This window comes from Amblyomma americanum, chromosome 4, assembly GCF_052857255.1.
Source record: "Amblyomma americanum isolate KBUSLIRL-KWMA chromosome 4, ASM5285725v1, whole genome shotgun sequence".
Lineage (NCBI taxonomy): Eukaryota > Metazoa > Arthropoda > Arachnida > Ixodida > Ixodidae > Amblyomma > Amblyomma americanum.
Window position 1 is genome coordinate 204,071,425 of NC_135500.1, and position 22,605 is coordinate 204,094,029.

The following is a 22,605-nucleotide window of genomic DNA, read 5'->3' on the forward strand; positions in this document are numbered from 1 at the left end:
GAATGAACAATTTATTGCACATAATATGCAACAAAGAGCACAAAGACAGGTATCAACATAGAAGCCGGCAGTGTCCCTACTTTTCGCCTCCACTGGCAGGGCACTTTACACGCACAGTCATTCTCATGGTCTCATTTTTTTTCCCCCCTAGTAAAAATATGCATGTGACATTTCAGATGAAATGAATGATTTACACCGTAGTTGCTACAAAGTGCATACAACACTCGCAGTGGCAGTTTGGCTGTCTAACAAGGAATTTAAACTATTTTTATTAGTGACAAAATAACTGCTAAATAAATTAGATGTAGGGCAGGCACAAAAAAATAACTTGGCCAGATTCACATATCTGCTGGCACGCATGATTAATTTATGATTGTCCAACACCTTTCCTGTTGTGTTGCTATCAAGGCATGATTGGTGGTCTGTGCCACAGAAGATGAGTCAATGAAAAGTCTGTAAACTGTACAAATCCCTGCTAATCTTGTTCTTACTTTTAGAGGATGCGATATGTTATTTGCATGACTTTCTGCAGGTTCTTGTTGCTTAGGAGATCCTGCAGCTTCAGCTCTAGCTCTGGTCCATCTCCCTAAACTGCAGTTTATTTCGGGGTTAGTACTTGGTTTTTTACTGCAGCAGCTAATAAAATAATGGTTGCCTACCATGTCCTGCAACATGTCTTGCTGTGCCGAAAAATCGGAAGTACGAACAAGACATCAGTTCTGTAGAGGTAAAAAACTAAAGCATTCGTATCCATAGGCAGCACATTTGCATTTACCTCTAGGGAATGTTGTCCAAATTTTGAAGTCTGGGCATACTGAAAACTAGACGTCGGCAATCTTGCAATAACGGTAACATTGCTATGCAAGGTTGCTGTCAGGGCAGCACACGTAGGCTTGCTGATAAAGCAAGTTCGCCCCTGCTTGGATAATGTTTCTATGTATGTGCAGCAGGTGTGAAGCACTTCATGTTCTTCAGCATCTGGAAGGTGGTTTTATGCAGTCTAAGCAAGCCAGATACCAAACAAATTATTGTTTACATCAGTTTTCAGGATTGTAAACTCGCAGTAAAGTGCTCTACCATATTATGCTGAACTTCCTGAGGCTTTCTTTTGCTGGGGCTGTCAAATAAATTGCTTGTTCATGTAAAATTGGATGCCCCACTGGATCCATGCAGCTTTCTGTATTCATCTTGCCTAGAGCAAAATTTCATGGCGGCAGAAGTGCTTGCACTTAACGGCTGAACAATGAATTTCATTTCGAGCATTCTGCTAAACGATTTCAACAAAAAGACCTTGAAGCATTTCATTGCTGTATTTAAAGCAAAAACATCCGTGACCAGTTTACTGCACAGCAAGCTTTACACTTATTTTCTGAAATGTGTTCGGATATTATGTGGGCTTTCGTGAGCTTTAGCACTGCTCGGAGGCCCGACTGTTGTTCTTTGTACTTTAACTACGCACAGTAATGGTGGGCCTCTTCACCTTCTGGAAGCGGTGATACAAAGATTGGCTGTTAAATGCTACAAACCTAGTCATATGCACAAAAAGGACACATGAATGTGCATTTGTCACTTGCTAAAAATTTTCCAACTTTCACAAGGTTTATTCTGATGCACTTGAAGATAAAAGGAGGGTCAGTCAATCAGTACACCACTCGTGATGGTTTGGTATGGTTTTAGTGTTGTCCCAGAACGCCTGAGGCTAAGAACAACGCCATAGGGGAGGGCTACGGATAATCTTCACCACCTGGGGTTCTTTAATGTGCACTGACATCACACAGCACGTGATGCTTCACAAAGGTGCGGGAATGATATTTGGAGGTTCTTGTCTCTACCACTGAAACCTAAAAAGAAAGACAATTTATTGCAGTGCTGCTACTATATATATTTGTGATGGTATGTGGTCACTACTAGGCATTTACTCAAGGAGCTGACTGGTGGGATATAAAATTGCCACAAGTCAGTCTCCAATATGGCCATTTTGAAGGAAAAAACGGTGCGAACAAGGATGCAGGACAAAAAAAATGCACAACACGGGCACCTGTGCTGTGTACGTTTCGTCCTGCATCCTTGTTCATGCTGTGTTCTTCAAAATGAATGTCACCCAACTAGCCCAACTTGCCATCCTACTACATCCACTTTGGCATCAGTATCTGTAAGATATATGTATGATGCACCGCAGAACAATTTCGCTAATACTGCCCCAAAGCCATCCCCAGAGCCACAAAATGTGCTAACAATTTGTGACCAGCAACTGAGGAGTGGCCATAAAAGAGAAACCAACACTTGGTCGCCTTCTTTAAAGGGGCTCTGAGATGCCTTCCGAGGAGAGCACATTAACTCTCTTAATCACTGCACTGTGTTGCCATGAAAACCAGAGCCAAATGATACGCTTCTACACGCAGCAGACGACCCACAATCACGCGTCAAAGTTGGCAAGCCCTTCCCGGCGACTTTTTCATGCTCGCACCCTCCTCCGTCCCCTGCATCTGCGTAGACAAGGTGAGAGGTGGCCATTGGTTAGATTCTTGCAGACGTCAGGCAGCTACCGTGGCCGCGGCCAATAAGCCGCTTAGCTCCGGCGGGTCAGGAAGCTCCGCTCCCAGAGAGGGGTCGGCGAAGGAGCGCCTACCTTCCAGCGTGCAAAAAGTGACGAGAGGAGAGGGAAAGACGTGAATACACTGAAATTCAAAGTTCAGGTGACTCAGTGGTTAAGGTGCTTGGCTACTGATCCGGAGTTCCCGGGTTCGAACCCGACCGCGGCTGCTGCGTTTTTATGGAGGCAGAACGCTAAGGCGCCAGTGTGCTGTGCGACGTCAGTGCACATTAAAGATCCCCAGGTGGTCAAAATTATTCCGGAGCCCTCCACTACGGCAACTGTCTCTTCCTTTCTTCTTTCACTCCCCCTTTATCCCTTCTCCTACGGCGCGGTTCGGGTGTCCACCGGGATATGCGAGACAGGCGTCATTTACTTTCCTTAAATTGTCCACCGGTAAAGGCGTCCGCCGAACGGGCGATCGCGTTCCATGGACCTTTTGGCAACACGCTGTCGCGTCCCACTCTTAAAGACTGAGCTTAAGCGTTCTGCAATTTTTCCTTTCCTTACGGCGCGGTTTGGGTGTCCACCGGGATTTGCGAGACAGGCGTCATTTCCTTTCCTTAAATTGTCCAACGGTCAAGGCGTCCGCCGAACGGGCGATGGCGTTCCATGGACCCCTTGGCAACGCTGCAACACGCTGTCGCGTCCCACTCTTAAAGACTGAGCTTAAGCGTTCTGCAATTTTTCCTTTCCTTACGGCGCGGTTCGGGCGTCCACCGGGATATGCGAGACAGGCGTCATTTCCTTTCCTTAAATTGTCCAACGGTCAAGACGTCCGCCGAACGGGCGATGGCGTTCCATGGACCCCTTGGCAACGCTGCAACACGCTGTCGCGTCCCACTCTTAAAGACTGAGCTTAAGCGTTCTGCAATTTTTCCTTTCCTTACGGCGCGGTTCGGGCGTCCACCGGGATATGCGGCACAGGCGTCATTTCCTTTCCTTAAATTGTCCAACGGTCAAGGCGTCCGCCGAACGGGCGATGGCGTTCCATGGACCCCTTGGCAACGCTGCAACACGCTGTCGCGTCCCACTCTTAAAGACTGAGCTTAAGCGTTCTGCAATTTTTCCTTTCCTTACGGCGCGGTTCGGGCGTCCACCGGGATATGAGAGACAGGCGTCATTTCCATTCCTTAAATTGTCCAACAGTCAAGGCGTCCGCCGAACGGGCGATGGCGTTCCATGGACCCCTTGGCAATGCTGCAACACGCTGTCGCGTCCCAGTCTTAAAGACTGAGCTTAAGCGTTCTCCAATTTTTCTTTCCTTACGGCGCGGTTCGGGCGTCCACCGGAATACGCGACACAGGCGTCATTTCCTTTCCTTAAAAGCAATTTTCATTTCCTTTCCTTACGGCGCGGTTCGGGTGTCCACCGCGAGACGCGTAATTTCCTTTCCTTAAAACCAATTTTCATTTCATTTTCCTTCCCTTACGGCACGGTTCGTGTGTCCACCGAAATATGTGAGACAGGCGTCACTTCCTTTTGCTTAAATTTTCCAACGGGCATGGCGTCGCGCCAAACGGGTAATGGCGTTCCGTGGAACCCTTGGCAGCGCTGCAACACGCTGTCGCGTCCCACTCTTAAAGACGAAGCTTGAGCGTCCTCTAATTTTTTTCCTCGCTCAATTATGAAACGAAATCACTCCATCCTTTATCCCTTCCCTTACGGCGCTGTTCGGGTGTCCCCCGAGGTGTGCGAGACAGTTACTGCGTCATTTCCTTTCCTCAAAAACCAATTTCAATTTAAACCGCTAGAATCGCTTTCTGTTTAACCATGCGCACTGAGCTTGAAAAGGTGCGTAAAATGAGAACAGAATTTGAAAAGAGACTGACATAGTGAAGCGTCCTTGAACGTGATTTGCGGAACAAGCTCCGAGCAGTGTCACATAGAACTGTAGCGAACAATGTAATGACATGGTCACTGAGTTTGCTGCCTTTTAGGAGGAAAACATCCTTAATGGCTGATCGATAACGTCGCGATGTCTTCTGACCGAGATGAGCTAAAGAAAGTGGTCTCTGACCGTGAGCTAAGGCTTGGAGGAGTATCCTAAAAACCGACACCTATAAATCACTGTCCTGCCAGAATCTGATAAGGAAAATCTTCCAGATAATATTGAGGTGATTGTCAATGTTCTGACTGTGTCCGTAACATCCGAAGACACTGAAGTGTGCCACCGTGTCCGCACTAAATATTCCGCATGCAAAAACATAGTAATGCAAATTTGTGCTGTGCGATGTCAGTGCACGTTAAAGATCCCCAGGTGGTAGAAATTATTCCGGAGCCCTCCACTACAGCACCTCTTTCTTCGTTTCTTCTTTCACTCCCTCCTTTATCCCTTCCCTTACGGCGCTGTTCAGGTGTCCAACGATATATGAGAGATACTGCGCCATTTCCTTTCCCCCAAAACCAATTATTATTATTAGTAATGCAAATTCAGAAACGATCAGAGCCAGACGCCTTTCAGGAAAAAAATAGAAAAGAAAGAATCACAATATGTGATCTGGGTCATTCTGACGCACATCCTGTGTACATAAATGAACGTTTGTGTCCATCTCTAAAGAGGAGCTGATGGGAATGACAGTGACTCGAAAAAAATACAAACAGTGGAAGTTTGCGTTGACAAGGAATGGTCAAATATATATTTTAGCCAATGAGGATGAAACTTCATCAGTGGTCCGGATAACTTGCATCAATTACCTTGAACAGATTATTTGAGCTCCCTGGTCTTATTTACAATCCCCAAGTGGTTAATCATGGTTTCCTGGTTCCTTGTGCCTGCTGATGTCAGTAGTCTGTATGCAAAAAAAAAAAGTCGCGTCATCCTTTCATCTTAATGCGCAATCTCTGCGATACAAAGAGGATGAGATAATCGCATTTCTTAGCCTATTTGATTTTAAGTTTGATATAATTATGTTCACCGAGACATGGTGTCGTGATTATCAGGAAGCACTTATCATATCGCAGTATAACTCATATACGCTAGACCGCCGCAGTAAAAAAGGCGGTGGTTTAATGACAGCTGCAAAGGAATCCTTAGGTACTCAGGAATTCCTTGTTTTACCAAATCGTGTGAAGAATTCAAAGTACTTAACCCAATGCTCGGGCAGAACATTTTTGCTTCTTTGCGCGTTCCCGCAGGTGGCAGCGTTTCTTTTTTTTTTTTCGTTTCTTGACACTTCTTCAACTTTGGTAACCGAAAACAAACTGTGTAATCCTTGGTGGCGACATCAACATAGACATCCTCAACTCAGCAACATCAAATAAATAGTGTACTAGAACATAATGGTTTCGCTAATACAATCAGTAACCCAACGCGCCCGTGATATTGACTGGAATAGATGCTTTCATCACAAATCTGCGTGAGAAGACAGTCGTGTCTGGCGTTGTTTCTGTGCAAATAAGTGATTATTTGCCAATGTTTTGCTTCATATATCTGCTTAAGACTAAACCATATAGAACTCCTTAGGAAGAACAGCAGTTCGTCAATGAGAGAACTTTAAAAAGAGACCGACACTGCGTCAGTGAGGGCACCTTGTCTACTTTTGGTCTAGACTTGAACAAATAACTTGGAGTCCTGTTTTTGAGATTTTAGATCCCTATAAATCATATGATACATTTATAAAGACCATAAAATATAGTATAGGTTGAAAGTTTCCCACATCGAAACTCCAGAAAGCCAAAGAATGCTCGCAAACCTTGGGTAAACAAACAACGTTTAAAAATATTAAAACGTAAAAATTAGCGGTATAACTGTTTCGTTATGACCAGAAATGTAGACGACCTTCTTATATTTAAAGCCTGCAGAAATAAGGGGACATCATTCCTTCGCCATGTTAAGAAAGAATACTTCCACAATTTATTTAGCAGTGATATCCTGAAACGAAGTCATAAAGTATGTAAAAAGATAAATAACGTTATGAGTCCACAGAAAAACAGTAGTGAACTAGAAATCACAGCCGATAGTGAGAAGTTGATAGGAAAAGGGCTAGCGTTCAACGTTATTTGTGTAAATTGTGCGTAGCGTTCATGACCTTACTTGCATACATATCTGGGTTAGCGGAACTAATTTACTACTTTCCTATAGCTCCCACAGGCCAAACCAGATTAAGCAATGGTTCAATTCTCTTAAAAACAGCAAGTCTATGGACATGTATGATTTTCAGAGAGAGCCGTTCAAACATATCATTGATCTTATTTGTTCCACTTTGGTCCACATCTTTAACTGTTGCCTTACCCAGTGCATTTTCCATAGAAGCACGCACACTGCAAGGATCGTTATAATTCATGAAGGAGGGGATAATAATTTATCTAATTACCACCCAAATACCTGTATTCCCTTTATTTTTCAAATGTTTATAAATGCTACTATATACTAGGATTTAAAGTTCTTTGAAAAACATAGGCTAATAACATTCACTCAGCATGAATTTCGAAAGTTCTGCTACACTGAGACCGCCCTGCTTACATAAAATTAGTTAATTTTAGATTGTTTTGAACAGAAAGAGCTAATGGTAGAAATTTTTGTAGACTTTTCAAATGCGTTTGATCTGGTCTATCACAGAACATTGCTAGCAAAACTCGATACATATGGCTTCAGAGGTTGTTTTTATTTTATTAAATCCTATTTAGAGTCCCGCTCCCAGCAGGTTGTAATTAATGATAACGTGTCTGACCCCAGAAGCGTATCTTTGCCGGCGTACCCCAAGGTAGTTTACTCTTGTTGATACTTTTAAATATCTATATAACTTATTTTGTAAATATTGACCCTAACACAACTTATGTCATTTACGCTAATGAAACCAGCCTATTATTTTAAGCGCCATGTGTATAGAGCCTCTAAACAGATGCTACAAGATGCCTGAATTCTTTACACCACTGGTACTTTTTTAACCCGCTGAATATCAACATAAACAATACCAATCTGCGCTCTTTAGACCCTGAAATAAGTCCGTTTCTGAGCTAATGTCAATGGGTCCTTCGAAAATACACATTGTGTCTTCCGTTAAAAGCTAAGGTGCCACATTTCAGGAGAAATTATCATGGGATATTCACGTAGATATGATGGCTACTAAAGTTTCAAGAGCTGTAGGTACCCTATCTGAGTATCGATACTTTTTTTCCCCAATGCATAAAAAACCCTTATATGACTCATTGTTTTCCAGTCTCATTAATTATTGTTTCCTAGTCTGGGGCGCAACCACTGTCTCCAGTATTACGAAACTTCATATACTACCAAAAAAAAAGCAGCTTGTGTAAACGACATTCCACATTATGCACACAGTAAACCTGTCTGAAGGCCCTACACATTGTTCCAATTATGCAATTGTACCCTGTCCTTTTGCATAAGAGTTTAAATCCAACATTAAGCAAGGCACTGAGTTTCTGGTTGACTTGTCGTCTATCTCAAGAACGAACCTACAATACACGCACTAGAGACAGCTGGTTTTTACCTCGGGCGCGAGCTAACTATGGTAATAATAATAATAATTGGTTTTTTGGTGGAAAGGAAATGGCGCAGTATCTGTCTCATATATCGTTGGACACCTGAACCGCGCCGTAAGGGAAGGGATAAAGGAGGGAGTGAAAGAAGAGAGGAACAAATAGGTCCGTAGTGGAGGGCTCCGGAATAATTTCGACCACCTGGGGATCTTTAACGTGCACTGACATCGCACAGCACACGGGCGCCTTAGCGTTTTTCCTCCATAAAAACGCAGCCGCCGCGGTCGGGTTCGAACCCGGGAACTCCGGATCAGTAGTCGAGCGCCCTAACCACTGAGCCACGGCGGCGGGGCCTAACTATGGTAGACAAACGATGAATTCCGTTAATTCTCAACAACAGCGAAGAACTCTAATTGGTATAGCCCTCCGATCTCCTTTCCTTTTTTTCCCGCAGAATTCATTATATGTATTATCAACTTTTGTGTTTTTGTCATACTGTTCTAAATTCTACTGCTGGACAAAGTCGAACATTGCTATTGTGCTTTCCGCTTGATATGAAAACTTGATGCTTACGTCCCGTATTAATGCTTTGTAAATGTATGTCGTAAAATAACATGTTCTTTTCCGGTTATGTTCTCCCCTATTCTCTCTTCCTGTCCCCTCACCTCTTTCATTTTATTTCTCCATTCTGCCTGCTATCCTTTATTTCCGCTGCCCCAGCTCAGGTGCTTCAGTATCGATGGCAGATGCCGGGGCTAGCAAAAATCTTTTCCTTCTTTTTATTATTGTTTTAATAAAAACCACTGACTACTGCTTTCCGGTTACGAAGATGTTGATAGGCATATGATGTGCTAATTCTGTAGCGTTGTGAAATTTTAGGTTCTGTGTTCAATGAAGCTGCTGTAGGGGGCGGGGACCATAGCAGGGCTTTTTGTCCCTGCCTCTCACATCACTGGTGTGAAATAAACCTGACTGATTGATTGTTTAACTGATTAAAATAGACGCACTCAGGGACAGTAATGCTTTCGCATTTCCTCACGGAAACAGTCTTAAGTGTCTCTGCCGTACTTTTTTAAATATTTAGCTGCACCAAACAAGCCAGATGCATTAAAGTTACTGAGCTCATAATTTCGATTCGTGATTAGCTTCTTGCATAGATAACAAGAAAATCTTTTAACAACGGTCTACGTTTTGTCAGAGAGGAACTCTATTCGGTGGTCCTGAATGTAGGCGGAGCTTGAGTGCAGACTTGAGTTGTATCCGGCTATAGGTAGAGGAGAATTACCTCACTGTTTCAACTCGGTAGATTGCAATGTTTAGCCACTGTTTTGAAAAAAAAAAATCATTTTCCTTGTGTTCAACGCATACTTAAAGAGAGGCGGATGCCTGGGATTGCGCGCTCCTAAGAAAAAGTTTGGAGAATTGGTTTCGTTTGGTTTATGTAGAGTTAAACTTCTCTGCCCTCCTCCCGATGGGAACGGCGGTTAGCAGTACGAAGAGCACTTCAGGTCTTCGTCCGGCGACACGTTGCCGGTTGGGGCAGCAATTCCAACTTATCAAAGCAAAACTTATTTATTAAAGACGGGACCTAAATACAAGGCAGTGATGACAAGGCTGTTTAAAGAAGGCTGATAAAAAGGCTGTTAAAAACGGCCGAGCTTGAGACTCGACGCGCTCGTGCTAAGTCATTCTTTGCAGCGGGTTTTAACCCCTTCGATAATTGGGCCGAGCTTGAGTAATCTAGCTCTCGCCCAATTTTAACCAACCGCAGTGCAGTGGCACCGTATGTGCAAGTGGGCGGAGCCCAGGGCTCGCCGGTCCGAGCCCAGTGAACCTCGCTCCTCCTGGAACGTGCTGGGCGCGTGACTCTGCGTACGCAGCTCGCTGCATGCGCATTCGATCCACCGATTGCCACGCGTCGGAACATAACGGGTTAGTGCCGCAGCTCACCCTAAGCGCGGGCGTCACGCCTCGGCGTACATTCCTCGATTCCCCCCCCCCCCCCCCCTCATCGGCCCTGTGGGCTTCCACTTAACATGTGGGTTTAACGTCCCAAAGCAACCCAGGCTATGAGGGACGCCGTAGTGAAGGGCTCCGGAAATTTCGACCAACTGGGGTTCTTCAACGTGCACTGACACCACGCACTAAGTAACTACTAACCAAGTACTTGTCACGGAGACCATTTTCTTAGTAACTGGAGGCAGCTAATGCCTAAAGAAGCTTGTGAAGAGCACTGCAGTCACGAACAAAAAGGTTTAGTGTTTACTATAAAAAAGGTAGAAACCATTTCCGCATATGCTGTTAAGTTTCAAAACTGTGTGTTGGCTTGGCTTGATAAATTTGTGTACACACTGGAAAAATAAAAAAGCGTTACGTATGTTCAATACGACCAGTGCCCGACACCAGTGAGAGCAACCAGGGTGTGCTGGTCGTAAATCACACACGTTGGCTTGCACATACTGGGTGATACGTGTGCAAATCCAGCGAGGTGACGTCATCAAACTACGCTGCTGGGCACACACAAAGATGCGTAAGGCAAAAAAAGCACATATCAGAAAGAGTTGCACAAATGGGACACGCCCGCTGCGCGTTTCACGGGCAAATCATTCTCCGTATTTTATACTTCGTAAAAATGGACATGAGTTAAGAGCTAGTGGCTCTTGCTCGTTGTGCTAAGATGCCAGCCTTAATTATGAAGTTTCGACTGTAGAACCAGGTTAGTCTACTTAACCCCACGACGCTGCAGAAATGTTTGTTTACGAAATGTTTTTATTCACAAAACAGTCTGTGCCAGTTAGCTTCTACGACTTTATCTTAGGGTTGAAGGAACGGTTACTAACCAGATACTAACTAGCGACCATAGGCGGTAAAAAGGTAGGAAAGGCCGAGTTTTACTACCTTGAATAGGGTAGAAATATTCAGCAAAATAGTAGCAAAATGCCGGAAGATTTAGTAACTGCTGTACTGCCTTTTTACTACCTTTTTTTAGTGAGTTGTTAATGAAGAATTTGATAATTGCGTAAGCAATGACGGGTTTCTGTCACTTTCACTACCTAACGAACTTTTCTTGCTTTACAACCATCCCAGCAACTTGGCCGTCGCTCACAACCTATCGAGGAACAAACCATCTTCACGGGAAACTGAGCCTCTATGTTGGAAGCAAACTTGACTGGGACATTGAGGAAAGTCACGACTCAAGCCGCGAGCACCTCCAGACATGTGTGTTTGCGACCTCAAACGAAGCCAAACACTGAGAAGGAGACGGCGTGTTTGCCCCGCCGACCAACACTCGAGGAGGTATATAAAAGCCGCTTCCGCGTCTATCGATATCTCCAGGCCGGCGCGCATAAGCGTTCAGCGGGCTGGTTGGTATTCGCGCGGAGACGAAAGGCAAGCGAACAAATGGGTGAGTGTGGCACAATGTTCTTTCTGAACGCTGAGAACATCGGAACCGATTTTCGCTCGCAGAAGAACGTGAAGTGACAGTGCCCTGCGTCTGGAGCCAGGAATATAAGGTCTACCGCTCCCGAAAAAGCCATAGAATTTGAATTCGTATTAAGCTAGGGCATACCAAATGAAATTTGGTTGGCAAACGTAAAAGTAACAGAGAAAGGATTTCATTCTAACTTTACATCTCGGTAGCGACATGCACCAAGAAATTATATGTAGCAGTTAAGAGTGTGGTGTGTGAATATTCGAAAATTTAGGATAGCGATGCAGATATTCTCCTTTTAAATTCGTCCAACGAATCCGTTCATGCTCAAATTTATCTTAAATGAATCGAATCTGTCCTCATGTTTTCGAATACTGTTCGAATAATTGGCACGAGGTTCGAATAAGCACCGCCGAATTTTTTTTCGACGACTGTACCACAAAACAGGTCCCCACACCATCATCGCGTACCATGATGCCGTCAGCGATATGTTCTGGATGGAGAATTCGGTATCGCAGCTCGATCCATTCGTGTGGAAGCGTTCATAACGTTCATGCAAAGCCTTGGAGACTGGCCGGCGACGCAGTAGAGCTCAGGCATGCAGGTTCAGCAAGCCCTGCCTTGACGCCTGATCTCGTAGGTCATTCATTACCTATGCAAAAACTCTCGCCAGACTCATGCGCCCAGATGTGGCTCTAGTTTAGCCGTTCTTGTCGTCAGTAACAGAAAGTAATTTTCCTATACATAATAACTCGATGGACATAGAGTTCATATTATACTGACTTCTTGTTTCGAAGGTCAACGTGTTGCGTCTTTTAACAGCTGCAGCTCTAACGCCATAACAACGCTAGCGCTTCGTTACATCGCACAATTACTCGTTTTTGTACGAATATTCGCTACTTGTGCGAATATTCGTAAAAATGTTCGATTCGCTTTTCAGCCATACTGTTCGTATCCGATTTGGTAGCAAAGCTGCATAATCGATATACGAGTAGTATTCGTATATCCCTAATAAAGAGACAACTTCCCCTGGATTCTTGTCTGTTGGCGTTGTCGATGTAGTTCGAATTCGGCCGATGTGTTCCGAGCACTGCGCACAGCGAACATGGCTGTCTGACAGCTGTCGCCACAAGGCCGCTCCTGGCGAGGCTTATAAGCAAGACGCGAGAAGAGAGCTTCGGTCGGTGCGTGCAAGCAGCTTGAATACGCTGGGATGTTAGCACGAAAGCTTTCCTGTAGCTGCTTCACAGGGTTAATACCTCGTTTGTAACAGTCAGACAAGACTGCAAAACACTGTCGCTTCTTACATATTGGCCATAACTGCGCGAGCCACAGCGGTGGCTCAGTGGTTATGGTGCTCGGTTGCTGACTCGAAAGACGTGGGTTTGATCCTGGCCGTAGCGGTTGCATTTCGATGGAGGCGAAATTTTAGAGGCCCGTATACTGTGCGATATCAGTGCAGGTTAAAGAACCCAACGTAGTCGAAATTTTCCGGATTCCTCCACTACGGCGTCCCTTCGCTTTGGGATATTAAACTCCATAAATAGAAAACAACTGCACGCATTCCGCGGTACGGTGACTAAAACTTACGTCTGAAAAGCCCAAGGCGCCTGCTCCCCTTAGCGCAAATTGAAATCGTCTGGCAGACTGAAAAGCGGCTCATTGGTCAGTGCTTAATGCATTTCTACCCACCAAAGCAACATTACAGTCTATGAGGCACGTCGCGATCAGACATGTGCGATGGCCGGTAGCTGGTAAAGGGTTGGCAGATAGCAGGTAGCCGGTTTCTCTTAGCCTGACATGCACGGGCATAGGTCGGCTCGTGCTTGGCTGCTGACCATGCCAGCTGGCAGTGGTCGAGAGCCTTCGATTGCAGCCTTGTAGACACTGATTAAAACGACTGCCGGCTCTTTTTCCTGCATGTTGAAACCCGAGGTACATCCAAACTTATTTCAAGGTAGGCGGCCCGCTCTAACTTAGGAATTGCTTCAAAGAGGCGCACTGCAGCGGGTTTAAGGCTTTCTGCATTCTGACGCTTTATTACAGAAAGTCAAATGCAATTACTGCCGCGCTAATATATGAAAGAGAACGTTAAATCATCTCAAGGAATATAATATGCATATATGGGAGCTTTTATAAAACTAATTGAATGAGAATGCCCGAGAAGTAATATTTACAACTTTGAGTTTAGCACAGAAACATACCTTTTGTGTTTATCGTGTTGCGCAAATAAGACGGCTTGAAAGCCGCCTGACCACCTTCTGGTCGAAAATATCGTATACGCCGGCGAACGCCAGACATCATCTCTGGAACGCACAGCCAGATAATTTTCTTGCAACGGCTCATTAGCAGCAAAGTTACAGTCGTTCTGTAACTTTCTGTCGAGAATCTTCTGTCGAGGACCTTCTATCGAGAACCTGTCCCGTCAAGAACCATTCGCAAGCAAATTTGCTTTCCTCTCGCCTGAGTTTTTGAGGGAGTCGCGGAGTTACGCCAGATGCCTACGTCATGGCCTCGTCATATGATTACGCCATGTTACGTCATATGGATGCTGCTGGTTGGAAGGCCGAAAAGACATGTAACTGTGTTCGCACCGATGCACGTTACATCTATGTGAATTGTCAAGGTAATAGCATTACCATGAAGAACACTCGATTGGTTAGGCTAAAGTGCGTCGTTCCTCGCGAAATATGCATTTTTTAAACACACTTGTTTAGACCGAACAGAGTTCTTTTGCCTTGTTGTACGCTCTGCCACTGACTGCGCTTGGCGTTCGCAAGCACGGCAAGACTGATTGAAAGGTGTCCATCTCGCGTGCAGGCGCCCCCTCGGCTGTGCACTCGGCCGACGGTGAAGAGTGCGGTGTCTTCGGCTTCGTGCCAGTGTCGTGGTACGAGCGGCTGCTCATCTGGCTTCTCAGCCTGGGGCCCGTACCGCGCACCATCGGCATCATCCCCGACGGAAACCGGCGCTTCGCCCGGAAGCACGGCGTCTCCGTGGACGACGGTCACCTCGCCGGCTCGCAGGTCCTCAGCAGGGTGAGAGAGAGAGAGAGAATTCCGAGTGCATACCGCAGTCTCCTGGATCTTTTATTTTTTGCCTTCTCTGAAGAAAATGCAAAGTCAAGCGTCCTTCCTTACCTGACGCCCTACTCTTTTATCTCAGCCCTTTTAACTAGCTAGCCGCCGCGGTGGCTCACAGGATATGGTCCCGCTTCGGTCGCGTTTCGATGCGGGCGAAATGCTGGATACCCGTGTACTGGTTTGGTTTGGTTTATGGGGGTTTAACGTCCCAAAGCGACTCAGGCTATGAGAGACGCCATAGTGAAGGGCTCCGGAAATTTCGACCACCTGGGGTTCTTTAGCGTGCAGTGACAACGCACAATACACGGGCCTCTAGAATTTCGCCTTCATCGAAACTCGGCCGCCGCGGCCGGGATCGAACCCGCGTCTTTCGGGCCAGCAGCCGAGCGCCATAACCACTCGGCCACCGCGGCGGCGGAGACCCGTGTACTGTACGGTGTCAGTGCAGGTTGCTTAATTAGTGGCCCTGGCCCTGATAGTATGTTCTTGCCTGGCTGGCCGCGTTTCGGCGGTTTTGGGAGACGTTCTCTCCCTCCTTGGTGACGGTCGGCGGCTGCCCCCCCCCCCCTCCCTTCTCTCTACGCGCGGCTGCCGATAGCGGCTGACGATAAGCTTACGCATACGGTTGCCTTGGAAGCGGTGTTGCCTCATGTTCTTTGACCCGTACTACTCGGTTTAACTACGTTAAAACCCCGCCATTTTTTTTCCCGCCCTCGGGCTCTCAAAACCATGCACTGTCGCGTACAGACCATCTTTAGAATCGTGGTGGCCAAAAATGATGTGTGAAACTTGAGAATATGCTAAATAACGAATGCTTTTTTTACCGGAGCCACCAAGATTTCATTGACGTGCAGGCGTTTCTAGATTTCGAGGCACATATGTGATCTGAGCCGCCTGACTCATTTGCGTTTCCACTTGGTTGAAGCAATAACTGCGCGGCAGTGATAGAATCTCAACTTGATCCTTCCGTTCTGTAGATCGGCTGCTCTCGTCTGGCAACTAGCATTTTTGGGTCCGATGCAAAAGACAGTAGTATTTCTTCAGCAACCAATATTAGATAAATCTGTGTTGTTTTCCTCTGCACACGTTTATGATACGCTCGAGCATATGGTAATCATAACTGTCCCCTTTTTTGGAGAGTGGTCTGCTCTTCCTGTTTCCTCTCGATCTGCGCCGCAGGTCGGCACCTGGTGCTCCCTGGTGGGCGTCAAGGAGTCGGTCATTTACGTCTTCAGCGCCGATAACTTCACGCGTCCCCAGAGTGAGCAGAACGGCATCTTCAGCGAGATCTGCCGACGCTGCCGACATGTCTTGGACAACGTGTAAGCTGCCCGTCTGTATACTGATGAAATAACGTGCTCAACGGAAATGCAAGGGTTAAGGAAATGCAGATGTAAGCACATGCTTTCATTCACTTCAGATGCTTAGACATGCTACAAGCTGGCTGACACCTTTTCAGGGACGACTTCAGGAAGACCGGGCGTCGCATCCGGTGCGCTGGCGACCTGGAGAGGCTTCCCAATGACCTGCAGCGTTGCCTGGCAAGAGTTGACCTTGCCACTGTGAATAACGCAGGGTGAGTGGCCCTTGCCAACGCACAGCTTTGTGGTTAGCTGGAAAACTGTAACAATTATCTCAATTCTCCCGCAGTGTTTGTAGCAGAGGATAAAAGCATGGAGCATGAATGCTGACACAGCCCGTGCTCTGCACAGTAAGATGATGGTGTGCTTTAATACCTGTGATGTGCCATTGTTTATTTATAGATATGAAAGCTCCGGAATACTGGGCATCTGCCGGTGTTCACAACTATTTTTTAGGATTTTTTCGTGCTACCGGTGTCCATGTCATATATTTACGAAACATTCGAAGTTAATGAGAGTTGGGAGCATCAGTACGTCACCTGGAACAAATGCATTCATGCCGCCACAGTGGCTCAGTGGTTACGTATGGCGTTTGTCTGCTGACCCGAAAGACGCGGGTTTGATCCCGGCCGCGGGGGTCGCATTTCGGTGGAATCGAAATGATAGAGGCCCGTGTATTGCGGTAGAACATGCTCCGGGGTAAGCTGGTGCTTAGCGTAAGTAGTTGAAGCGCACAAAGACAGCACGCAGGCAAAGAATAACACGAGACAGGCGTTTCTCCTGCACCTGTCTCGTGTTATTCTTTGTCTGTGCGCTGCCTTCTGTGTGCTTCATCTGCTTGAACCGTGTATTGTGCGATGCCAGTGCTCGTTTAAGAACCTTAGGTGGTTTAAAATTCCGGAGCCCTTCACTACAGCGTCCCTCATAGTCTGAGTCGTTTTGGGGCTTTAAACCCCCATAAACCTAAACCAAAATGCATTCGTACTGAACATGCATGCGCCTGAATAATGGAAAGTTGGGCGAGTTGGTTGGAACTTGGGTACTGTTGCAACAGCGCAAAGACGACGGACAAAGAAGAAAAGGCAAGGCCACACGGGACTCACTATCAACTGATTGCTTTATTCAGAAAGCACGCAGATATGAGAAGTTCGGACTAAGAAACCAAAAAGGGAAGCAGCTAAAAACAAAAATGCAGGCTAGCCATATGCACAAGGGAACGCCGCCCACACTCGCACAAGCGGCAGCATTTAGATCTTGGTTATTTAGATGTCACTGCAAACAGTGTTCTCGGATTTGTTCCCTGGAAACTCACTCTGAAGTTAAGGTATCCCAGCGGCAATGAACGAGCGGAAATGGACTTCGGCGTAATAAGTGATGGGGATAACTTTTTTTTTGTTTGGGTAACAAAATTGCTTCCAAATATTATAAAGGTAGTCAGGGGCGGCGGAGAGTCTGTTGTGTAGTTGAGATTGAGAAATTTGCTTGGACGTGGTGCCCTAACGGCTGGTGGACGGCAGGAGTAACTGGAGATGTACTGCAATAAGGTGTTTGTCTGGGCTAGTCGGTACATCGTACTAAATGAAGCCACAGCGCACAAAGACGGGACTGTCTCTTGTTTGTCTCATCCTCAGTCCCGTCTTTGTGCGCTGTGCCTTCTTTTAACTGGAGATAAATGGGAATATTATTTATCCTAGAGTGGACATAACCGGCTTGATGATGGTGACGATGAGGTTAATTACTGAATATTTTATTGAAGTCAACTCCAATGACACTACATGGAATTGTGTCATCTCTCAATCCGCCTTTGCAGACTGCGGAAACTGCGAGAATTTAATTAAAATAAATGTGATTTAGGGGTGTATAGGCTGAGTTGCTCGAGTGTAAAGAAAGCATGAAATGCCTATTCACCGTGGAAAAGTGATAGGGCTGTTAAGAACGTTAGCTCTCACTCATCACGTTTCGAGATTTCGTGGGGTCTGCTACCACCCTGAGATCACAGCGCCATCGCTGGCAGCAACTACTCATCACGTTTCGAAATTTAATTGGGTCTAGTACCACCCTGAGATAACAGCGCCATCTGTGGCAGCAACTAGAAAACAGCGCATCTCGCTTTGAGACTTATAGCGCCATCACAACAATTTGTACATCGTCCCGCTATATATATATATATATATATATATATATATATATATATATATATATATATATATATATATATATATATATATATATATATATATATATATATATATATATACTCCGACAACAAGATGCACCCATCCAGGGGTAGTTGTGTACCGAATTTGGTAGGCAGATAAAACCCTATGGAGTGTGGTATAGAAATAAAACCACAATTAAATAATAGGTAAACATTGTATACATGCAATTACTAATTCAAGCGTTACCATATCGCACCGCAAGCCGAATTTTAGGCCCACATTGACCCCCAAACGTAGCAAATTCTGTTTGGGACGTATATCGAGGGGGTTTAACTCGACAAGAGATAAACGTGCATCGTAATTTCTCTGCTAGATGGCGCTAGGCGTCGATCACTCCACTAGGTGGAAAAGTTGTTACTTTTCCGGAACCGCTCAGGGTTTTCTTCACTGGCCCCGCTGAATGCGGAACGACTTTAGTTTTACGCATGGCCAATAAACCTAACGCTCGTTACTTCAACGTCTTCCTGTCGGTGGCGGCCTTTTTTCGAGCCAGCCATGTAAATGGTTCCGCATTTCATAATTTCTCACTGGTGGCTGTTCCGTTTAATTTGAAAAAAAAAAAACAGCGGACGAACGCTGTGCCTTGTTTCTGTTTTCTTTAAAGACACGCACTTCTTTTTCTTCTGCCTCTTCGCCTTCTTCTTTGGTTTGCTCTTCTTGAATGTCCTGTATACAACACTGCTGTTGCCCAGCGCAGTTGTGAACACCGCCCGCACTTGCTCATGCGCAGGACGTCGACGGTTGCCTGCGTGGCCTACTCCTCTCGTCGACAGGTGGCGCGCATGGCGCGGCGTCTGGCTCAAGCTGTCAAGGAGGGGAACCTACGCTCAGAGTAAGTATCACTGCATTCCTATATATTGGCATCATTGACCACATAACGGGTCATTTTTTTAACGATCATAGGCGTCTATTTTTTGGTCGCGCGCATCTCCTCTGCAATGATGCGTAGGACACTACTATACGTGGATCACCACGTGGCAATCGCCTATGACCGCTGAATAATTTATAATCGAATTTTTTTTGTCACCTGTTTTCATTTCGGTTTCAACAGCCGAGCGATGTCTGTGTCGAAAATAGGGAGGTGTTAGCGCCCGTCCTGTCGTCAGTGTTTTTCTTTCCGTGTCCTCGTCCGTATCCGCGCTGCTCATTTCGACTCATGTCCCACCAACTCGCCCAATTGGCAATTTTGATTGATGGCTGTGGCGTCAGATGTCCGTGCATGTGACGTGAAGCGTAAGAAAAACTGTAGAAGAACGGCAGATTGGGCGAGTTGGAAATGCGCCATAATATTAAAAGAACGCCAAGCAACAAGGACCTAGAACGAAGGCAGCACACACACAACGGCGCTGATCCCCTTCGGCGGTGTTCCCTTCGTTCTTGGTCCTTGTTGCTTAGTGCTGTTTTAATATTACGTAAGAAAAATCTGCTATGTAATCGCTGCTTCTTCACTCATCGTGTTCTGGCTCTTGAACGACACAGCCGGCCTCAAACTACAATAAATTTCTGTCGTCCTGCCTTACAATTTTCCTGTAGTATTGCGAATTGGTCTGTTGTTGCGCAGAACTGGCTCTTGTCATTACGACACGAGACTGCACAGTACTATCGAAAAAGCTTGTTGTTACTTCAAGAAATACTGCAGGAACATTTGTTGGGACAACAGAAAATTTTCTGCTGATCACCACGTGGCAATCGCCTATGAGAGACAATTTTCTGTTGTGTTTTTCGATAGGGCAGCGATTATAATCGCAATTTCGAAAACGTGGTTATCCTCGGCGCTGTGGCTCTCCTAAATCTGGCTGCATCGTGCCAATATACATGAGCTTTCGAAAACCATGCAAGCAAAGCAACAGTGCATGCAATTAGTCAAAAAAGCAAAATTTTGCCGAGCCACAGCGCCAAGGATAATTCACCTGCTTGCTGGTGTCCGCCAACATTTGTAATAGTGTGATGAAAAAGCTTAATTTTTACATCAGAAAACCTAATTTTGAGAATTACTAAAAGTCTTTCCTAAAACATCTGGTGTATATGAATGATTTACTATATGTAATTTACCCTTCAGTACTCGTAAAATTGTTTGCAGATGGCTGTGTAAATTTTAAAGAAATTTAATCACTTCCAGGTCGCCAGATGCTTCAAGAATCATTAGTAGAATTTTTTCAATAGTGGGAAAATTGGAATGTGGATCTAAACATTGATAACACTGTGCTTCTGCAGATTACACGAAAGAAAAACGTTAGCTCTTCTTGGTGTCGCCTTGAGAACAGCAAGATTCGCGACTTTTTCCATTGTAAATACCTAAGAGTCACTTTTACAAACCGACTAATTTGAAGCTACTCCGACCGGGTTCGAACCCGACCGCGGCGGCTGCGTTTTTATGGAGGAAAAACGTTAAGGCGCCCGTGTGCTGTGCGATGTCAGTGCACGTTAAAGTTCCCCAGGTGGTCGAAATTATGCCGGAGCCCTCCACTACGGCACCTATTCTTCCTTTCTTCTTTCACTCCCTCCTTTATCCCTTCCCTTACGGCGCGCTTCAGGTGTCCAAAGATATATGATACAGATACTGCGCCATTTCCTTTCCCCAAAAAAACAATTATTATTATTATTACTCCGACTTTTAAGGTACTCGAGCTCGCCCAGTTCAGCATCGTCTTATTTCGATCACATGCATCGGAACGCGTCCACCGCAGCCGGGATTCGCTCCCGGAACCTCGTGCTCGGCAACCGGAAGCCATGACCGTACTGAGACAATGTAGGGTTCAACGTTCGAACCCCTTAGAATGTTTCTGCCGCGCGGGCTCGTTCGTCGCAGTGACATTACGGCCGAGCTCGTCGACGGCTACGCGTCCCTGGAAGATGGAGACGGCGTGGAGATGCTCCTGAGGACGTCGGGCGAGACGCGCCTCAGCGACTTCCTCCTGTGGCAGAGCAGCCACGCGTGCCTTCACTTTGAGCCCAAGACACTTCCCGAGATCACCTTCGGCGACTACCTATGGGCCCTGGTCGGGTTCCAAGTGCGCTACTGGCAGCTCGCGGTGAGTCACTGCGTGTGCTTCCTGCGTTCTCTGCATGAGAAGTTGTCTGCCACAGGCTCCGACGACGCGAAATCGCGAGGAGCCTTGTTAGAAGAACGTTTATTTTCTTGCTTGCCTCCGGAGGCCCGTATACCCGTGGTTCCTTCATGGAATGGTTAAGACGAGGATGTGTAACTGAGGGTTGACACCGGGTGTGTAAAAATTGTCGATGCTCATGTTTAAGGAACATCGGGAGATCACTAGCTTTAAAAACGTACCACTTCAGCTAATCTACAATGCGGCTTACGTCAGTCCAATGTTTAGGGGAATTCCCTGAATGGAGATATGTGCTCGTTTTGAGTGTGCTCGCACTGTTGGAGCGTGTTGTTGTTGCCTGAGTGACATAGCACGACAGGGGATTGGCCAGGGCGAGGAGAGCCCAAAGAAGAGGGTAAACTGGCGCCAAGCTAATGACTGTGCCTTGGGTGATATATCGGAATAATTAAAGAGGAAAGAAAAAACAACATAACGCGAGAGAATATCTGAGAATTGAATACATGAAAATTCCTAAAAGATATTTTGTGGAAAGAAGAAGTGAAAGGAGCAGGAACCCTTCCAAGGGGACGCACCTGAGCGGCACAGTGTGGAAAAGGATGAAGAAGATGTTGAAACGGAGGGAAAAAAAAGAGCGCATGCATGGTTGTGTACACAGTTACTTTTCCAAATTGGGCACGCATGGTTAATTGCACGCTGCAGGGGAGAGCTGAACAGAAATGTCTCGCGATTTGTCTTCAGCGTACCTCTCAGTGTGACCCCTCGGAGTTAATTAACGTGGTCGTTTCCTTCCGTTTTTCTTTTCAGGCAGCGAGAAGTCGTGGACGCCTGTCTCTCGCATCGAAAGACACTCCCGTCGAGCGATCTTTTCGGCAGCTCTCCTTTCTCAAAAGCGTGGAAGCCGAGAGAACTGCCCACCTTCAGAGGCTGGCGCATTTATGAGTCGACACTGTCCTTTCCCGCTACTAGGAATAAATAATCAAGTAAGGTGCCCTAATGATGGTTCTGTTTGTAGTGGTCATGCGTACATGGGTGACTAATTGCCTAATTATAAAGTAACACGAAATAAACCTGTCCAGGTGCTCACGCTGGGCTTCTTAACGCATTAAACTCAGCGAACGCCATCGCTATGCGTCTTGCTCTAGGTGGGCACTGCAGCGGATAGTATCACATTAGCTGCCAGCTGTGTTAATTTACCGTTGTGTACAGGCGGGCCGTCCACGAGCAACATGAACACCGCCTATTTTGGCGCCGCATGACAGCTTTCGCTGAAAAATATAAAAATCTGAGATGATCTTCTTGAAGCCCTTCTTGCGTAACAGCGCACTGCGAGTGACCAGTGCTCAGTCATCGTGACCTTATCTACGTCGCAATGTATGGGAAGTTGCTGCACTGCAAAGCTGCACTAAAGA

At 46.0% G+C, this 22,605-nt stretch overlaps 2 protein-coding genes across 2 annotated transcripts in view; one reads left to right on the top strand and one right to left on the bottom strand.

Annotated features, from left to right (window-relative positions):
* Polr1D (RNA polymerases I and III subunit AC2 l(2)37Cg) overlaps positions 1-22,605 on the bottom strand; it is a 389,457-nt gene that overhangs the window by 283,709 nt on the left and 83,143 nt on the right. The gene's annotated exons all lie outside the window — the stretch shown is intronic.
* On the top strand, positions 11,085-22,173 carry LOC144129134 (dehydrodolichyl diphosphate synthase complex subunit DHDDS-like). The gene is made up of 7 exons (XM_077663063.1): positions 11,085-11,438; positions 14,286-14,503; positions 15,728-15,870; positions 16,008-16,124; positions 18,859-18,960; positions 20,938-21,160; positions 22,001-22,173. The coding sequence occupies exons 1-7, from the start codon at positions 11,183-11,185 to the stop codon at positions 22,133-22,135; spliced, it is 1,194 nt and encodes a 397-aa protein (XP_077519189.1). The 5' UTR covers positions 11,085-11,182; the 3' UTR covers positions 22,136-22,173.

Excerpts from the sequence above, each read along its gene's own strand:
- LOC144129134 (XM_077663063.1), top strand. The coding sequence starts at position 11,183 with ATGTTGGAAGCAAACTTGACTGGGACATTGAGGAAAGTCACGACTCAA. Across the intron at positions 18,961-20,937 it reads GAGGGGAACCTACGCTCAGA|TGACATTACGGCCGAGCTCG; the intron begins GTAAGTATCACT and ends CGTTCGTCGCAG. Across the intron at positions 21,161-22,000 it reads TGCGCTACTGGCAGCTCGCG|GCAGCGAGAAGTCGTGGACG; the intron begins GTGAGTCACTGC and ends TTTTCTTTTCAG.